At 46.6% G+C, this 6,984-nt stretch overlaps 1 protein-coding gene across 1 annotated transcript in view; it reads right to left on the bottom strand.

Moving 5' to 3' along the window:
• MGARP (mitochondria localized glutamic acid rich protein) overlaps positions 1–6,277 on the bottom strand; it is a 77,573-nt gene extending 71,296 nt beyond the window's left edge. The window contains 1 exon segment of the mRNA XM_073603916.1: positions 5,888–6,277. Within this exon segment, the coding sequence (XP_073460017.1) occupies positions 5,888–5,966 (79 nt within the window). The 5' untranslated portion in view covers positions 5,967–6,277.
• Between the last annotated feature and the right edge of the window lie 707 nt (positions 6,278–6,984).

The following is a 6,984-nucleotide window of genomic DNA, read 5'->3' on the forward strand; positions in this document are numbered from 1 at the left end:
GCCCCTTTTTAACAAATGAAACCACCAAGCTCCTCATTCACTCCCTTGTTGTTATCTCTCACCTTAGCTATTGCAACTCCCTTCTCACTGGCCTACCTTTCCATAGGCTATCCCCTCTTCACTCGATCATGAATGCTGCTGCCAGGCTTATCCATGTTACCGACTGTTCAGCGTCTGCCAACCCTCTACGCCAATCCCTACGCTGGCTCCCAATCGCCCAGCAAATTAAATACAAAATACTAACATACAAAGCCATTCACAATTCTGTCCCAAGCTACATCACCAATCTTCTCTACAAACATCACCCAAACCGCCCTCTCTGCTCCTCCGAAGGTCCCCCTACTCTCAAGCGTGCTCATTTCCTCCTCCCATGCTTGTCTCCAGGATTTCTCCAGAGCCTCTCCCATCCTCTGGAACTCACTACCTCAACCTGTCCGGCTATCCCTACTCTTGCTACCTTCAGGCAATCCCTGAAAACTCATCTCTTTAGGGAAGCCCATAACGCCTCCAGCTACCGTATATACTCGAGTATAAGTCGAGATTTTCAGCTATTTTTTTGGGCTGAAAGTGCCCCCCCCGACTTATACTCGAGTCACCGCCGTCTGCCTACATGATCAGCGTGTCATGCTGGCAGACGGCAGCCAGCGTGTGCTATTACCATTCGGCGGCCATTCACTGTTCAAAAGCCACGCCTCCTCCTCCTCTGTGATAGGCAGAAAACTCCATTTCCCAGCAGTCAGTGTACAGCCTATCACAGACATTCTCTCATCCTCGTCCGTGGGATGAGAGAATGTCCTGAATTGTATTATGACACGCTGATCGGTGCAGAGCAGCACACGGAGGCATGCACAGGACACAGGTAGGATGCACACATACACAGGGACACATACACACAGGACACAGGGAGATATACAGCTGCAGATGGGCATTGTTGACCCTCTTTTTCCACTTACAGTAGCTGCTGCATTTCTCACCCTCGTCTTATACTCGGGTCAATACGTTTTTCCCATTTTTTTTGTGGTAAATTAGGGCCTCGACTTATACTCGGATCGACCTATACTCGAGTATATACAGTAATCTTTTACCACTTCCATCAGCTCATTCCCTAAAGTTACAATCTTTTGTACCACCTGCCCCACCCTATTAGATTGTAAGCTCTTCTGAGCAGGGCCCTCTTAGTCCTCTTGTATTTTATTGTATTATAACTGTATTGTCTCCCTTTTATATTGTAAAGCGCTGTGTAAACTGTTGGCGCTATATAAATCCTGAATAGTAATAATATTATTATTCAGGATTTATGTATAATCCTACATTTTGTGATTCCATAAAACTTTTGAATGAAAAAATCATTTTGCCGCCAGTTTTTGATTTACAATCAGTTCTAAACAAACTGTTTAAAAATCAGCCTATGGCTCCGGCATCCCACTTGAAGGGTCGGGGGGTCAGGAAATGTTTAATCAAGAAATAAACATGCCACACACTAACACATGACTTCCTGAATGACTTTCCTATGTATCCCCTGGAAGCTGCTGATGGTGCAAAACCATTCAACAAACCAATTTCAGACAGATACAGTGCCTTGTTTGTTCACTAAAAGGTTCTTTGAGGGCTTCACAGAACAGCTGTAAATATACTGAGGTAACACACAGGTGGACTGTTTTACTAATTAGGTGACTTCTGAAAGCAATTGGTTCAACTAGATTTTATAGTTAGGGGCATCAGAGTAAAGGGACTGAATATAAAAATGCATGCCACACTTTCAGATATTTGTAAAAAATTTGGAAAATCATTTTCCTTCCACTTCACAATTATGTGCCACTTTGTGTTGGTCTATCACATAAAATACATTTATGTTTTTTGTTGTAAAGTGACAAAACGTAGAAAACATCAAGGAGTATAAATACTTTTTCAAGGCACTATAGATTCCCAGTGATTGCTATGGGTTACCGCGCTGCCAAAAGTGGACCTGTGAGCATAGACATGTGTGAACTACCACTACTGGATGAGATTTAAAAAAGGTACAGGCTCTCCAGCAATGTCCACATTCGTGGACATTGCTGGAGAGAGATGGGGCTCAGGTAAGTAATTAGGGGGTGCTGGGGTGGCTGCTGCACACAAAAGTTTTTTTTTATCATAATGCATAGAACACATTAAGATAAAAAAAACCTCTGCATTTACAACCCCTTTAATGCATTCTATGCATTAAAGGGGTTGTAAAGGAAGATTTTTTTTTTCTTTATGCATTATGATAAAAAAAACTTTGTCTGCAGCAGCCACCCCAGCACCCCCTAATTACTTACCTGAGCCCCATCTCTCTCCAGCAATGTCCACGAATGTCACAGCCGTCCAGGACTCTCCTCCTGATTGGCTGAGACACAGCAGTGGTGCCATTGGCTCCTAAGGGTGTTATAATCAGTCAGTCAACCAGGGGAGGGAGGGGTTCCGTGTCTGAATGGAGACACTGAGCTGTGACTCGGCTCCAGTGCACCATAGGAAGCTGCTGACTGTGGGGACACTCGATAGGAGGGAGGGGCCAGAGAAGAGGAGGATCTGGGCTGCTCTGTGCAAAACCAATTGCACAGAGGTGGTAAGTATAACATGTTTGTAAGGTCGTAAAAAAAAAAAAAAAAAAAAAAAAAACCCACACACAGTCAGTATAAAAGGTGAAAAACCTGTGCTGCAGCTCCCCCCCCCCCTTTTTTTCGTACCCAAGCACGATCCGATCCAGTGATGTGCATGAGTGCAGTGGCTTCAGCCGCTGTCTCTCTCCTCATTGGACAGATTAAGACAGCTTTCAATCAAATTCAGTGATACGGGAGCAGGGCTGAGTCTTGCTGTCTGTGTCAGTGAACACAGCAGCAGGACTTGTGCAAGCCTGCACGGGTGCCCCCAGGGAAAGCAGCTTTGGGGGGGGGGGCAAACGATGAAGAGGAGGGGTCTGGAGCGCAGGCAAGGTACCCCAGAAGAAGAGGATTGGGGCTGCTCTGTGCAAAACGATTGCAAAGAACAGTTAAGTATAGGCATGTTTGATTTGTTTTTTATATATAAAACAAAAATTATAAGTGTTTGCACTTTAATTGAACAAGCTGAAGTTAGAAACTGATTGGCTACCATGTAGCGCTGCACTAGATTTTGCACTATCCAGTTTTAGTAAATCTACCCCAAGGTTCTTTGTGCATTTTTTTAAGCTGACCAGAAGTGACAAGGACACAGCATTTCTAGCAAGATCAGTATGTATTTTCTGTGCTTGGTGAAAATGTTCTTTACCCGAAAAGTGAAATTGAATGCAGCCACTATATTCAACAACAAGTAGCAATATATTACATTTTTGTTTGAAATGGCGATTAGAAAAAAATATGACTGGTATTTTTTTTTTTTGATCTGGTAACATTCCATCAAGCTGGTTGATAAAAAGGAAAATTAAATGATCTTGTAGCTCTGCAAATCTCATTCACCAGTCAACAGCCTGGAGAGATGAAGCAGATATCCCCTTAACAGATGTGAGGTCTGCACAGAAAACACATGCTCCTGCATAAACAGATCACCGGGAAAACCCAAAAGGCATTGCTATATATGGCAGATATTTAAAAGCAATGCTTCAATTAATAGAACTTACTTCAGATTGAGCAATACACCAGGAAACCCCACCTCCAACATTGCACCACTAGAAAAATCCCTCTGCAGACACGTCTAGTATATTCTCTGCTCATCACAGCACTGCATGACGCCATGAACCACCACAAAGCTTCCGATCTCCATTTCCTCCCATGTGTGACCTTCACTGGTCTGCTAGGTCACCATCTGCCTGCCTCTACCTCCACGTCCACTATTAGCTACAACACATTGGTGACTTACACATGGCTGTCTCCTGGATACAAAGCATTATCAAAAGCTTAGATCTCTAACTGCATCATTACAGAGCTATTCCAATCATAAACATGCTGCACTATGAGCCCTGGTGCTAGGAAAGTCATTACCAGTACAAGGCCACTCACCGACACCCCTGATCCTTCTATCAGAATTATAATTAATGGATGATTGTTGGGTTTTCTAAGTGACGTTGGCACCTGGTGAAGGGTCATTAATGGACAGGCGGCTGATCTAAGGTTTATAAAATCACACACAGGATTAGGCACTCCATTTCGTTCCAGAGCACAAGGCCAGGCCTGCTCCAGGACGACATGACAGTCATTACCAGTAAGGATGAGCTCCGGCGTGTTCGCATGCTGCACGTGCCGATCCCGCCAGGAAGTCGGCACGGCGCAGCGCTAATCACAGGCAGTGAGACATTTCCCGATGTGTGGCTGCAGAGCTCGGGAAATGTCTCACTGCCTGTGATTAGCGCTGCGCCGTGCCGACTTCCTGGCGGGATCGGCACGTGCAGCATGCGAACACGCCGGAGCTCATCCTTAATTACCAGTAACAGGGTCACCCACTGTCACCCTGATCCTAAGACTAGATTTAAAGGGAACTATGGTCACCGATGGGCTGATCTACGTCCATACCATCACATACAGAACAGCAGACCATACACATTTAGATATTAAAATGGGAATATTTGTAAGAACATTCTTTGTACATTCGATGGCTGGGTGAACATTGCTTGTTTTTATCATTCGATTTTAGAATTAATGTAACTTCCTGAGCGAAAACCACAAACGCTGTTCAAAGCAAGTTTGAGAAAAAATTTCCATCCCGCTCCTTTGAATTTTATCACCGCAATGAAAAACGAACGTAGATCTGATCCCACTAACGATTAGAACAGTGGTCTCCAAACTGTGGCCCTTTGCTTGCTTTTATCCAGCCCGTGGGACAATATTTCATCATCTGTTACCAACGACGGGGCACGGATCCTCCAATGGAAACAGACGGGGCACGGATCCCCCAAGAGACATGGATCCTCCAATGGAAACCGACGACGGGGCGCCGATCCTCCCAGGGGCACCGACGACGGGGCGCCGATCCTCCCAGGGGCACCGACGACGGGGCGCCGATCCTCCCAGGGGCACCGACGACGGGGCGCCGATCCTCCCAGGGGCACCGACGACGGGGCGCCGATCCTCCCAGGGGCACCGACGACGGGGCGCCGATCCTCCCAGGGGCACCGACGACGGGGCGCCGATCCTCCCAGGGACACCGACGACAGGACATGATTTTTTTCCCACCCAACGACACCAACGATGAGGTACAATTCCTCTGACACCAAAATTGGAGCAACATTTAATCTCTTACAGATGCCAGACATTTTCTACTTCCAATGGCCACAGTTTGCCCCCCTAAAGTCTGAAGGACCATAAACTGGCCCCTTGTTTAGAAAGTTTGGAGACCCCCCCCCCCCCCCCCCGATTAGAAAGAAAAATCAAATTAACATTTTCAAAATGGAAATCCAAAAATCTATATGGGTATGGCCAGCTCTCTTCACTACTAACCATACACGTATACGATATAATTTATTTAAATTTTCAAATCAATAACCAACATTTTTCTTAAATGAATTTCAAACGGTTTACGGGGTTTTCGTTTAGGAAGTAACATTCACTCTAAAATTGTGGGTTAAAGGCAAACGACTTCCGTCCAGCCATCGAATATACAAAGAAATGTTTGTAGGATCATATTGGAAGATCTATGGGAGTATTAGGTCCTTGATGAGCTCCATCAGGACTCATCCACGATTATACAGGTCACCCAGGTAATAATACACCAGTATATCCATATATACCCAGAATATCCCATATATTCCCTACGGTAGCACACACACAGGCGGTCGTGTGGCACAGTGTAATGGAGAACATACAGATATAGCACGCCCCGCCCGCTGCCTGTCCTTTACAAGCTCCTGAACCCCAGTAGAGATAAGAGGAGTGCCAATGGCAGTGAGGTGTCTCACCATTGCGGAGTAGGGTGGCGGTGGTGGCCCGCTGGGTGAGGGGGACCAGTCTCTGCCAGGCGCTCCGGCACACAAGCATGGTTGATGAGATCCGTGGAGAGTTCTGAGGATCACTGAGCGGACACAACCTTGTCAGCGACTTGACAGGAGGGGCGGGGAAATCGCACAAGGGCACGCGACGTCACAGAGGCGTGTCCAATCCACTACACCTACCACCAAACGTGCTCCGTTCTATTCTATTGGCAATCCGAGAGGTGTGCGCAGTGCGCACGCGTCTTGTACACCTGTTTTGTCGTGAGTGAGGTGAAGCAGGGGTAGCTCCTAGTCATACGTCTAGCGTGAGAACCATTAATACCCGCCATCCCGCGCATACGGTGCACTACATATGTCACTTTTCTATAAATCAGTGGTTGTTCTGGTTTAGTACACGTTCCAGCAATGCTCCCCTTCCTTCATAGGAATGTGCTGCTACATAGATAGAGCCGGGACAGGTAAGCCAGGCTCATGGTAGAGCGGGAAATGTCGGGACTCAGCCAAGGTCATGGTGAAGGAAGCTGGAGGCCGACATACCGCCCTGTGCGCTCCGCACGCACAATGTACACCGACCTAGGAATTCAGGTCAGCAAGTACACTGGCCACACCCAGGGGGAGGAGCCAACCGCCTTCCCTCACACTACATTGTGAGAGGAGAGGAGAGGCTGGTCTCTAGAAAGAGAAATACAGCCAACGTCTTGTTTTATTTTAAAAGTTAAAGCGGAGTTCTACCCATAAAAAGAAGTTTACATAAATGTGTAGCAAATAACATAACAAATGACATTTGGAATTTTTTACTTAGGTTTTAAACCCTGTTGCTATGCGGTCCCTTCTATTCTTCCCCTTCCTCACCGCGGCTCTTGACGTCACTTCCCTCGGCTCCTCTGCTCCCTACTGGGAGATATATGACATCAATTCCCAGAAGTCAGTGGGCAGTTGGCTAGTCTTCCATCACAAACAGGGCGGGGACTTCCGACGCCCTCGCCCATTGGCAACCTTATAGTTTCCAGCGCCGATATGTGCTATTACTGCGCATGCGCGAGAACGGGCGGTGCATGCTGGGA

The sequence above is a fragment of the Aquarana catesbeiana genome, linkage group LG01, assembly GCF_042186555.1.
Source record: "Aquarana catesbeiana isolate 2022-GZ linkage group LG01, ASM4218655v1, whole genome shotgun sequence".
In the NCBI taxonomy this organism is placed as follows: domain Eukaryota; kingdom Metazoa; phylum Chordata; class Amphibia; order Anura; family Ranidae; genus Aquarana; species Aquarana catesbeiana.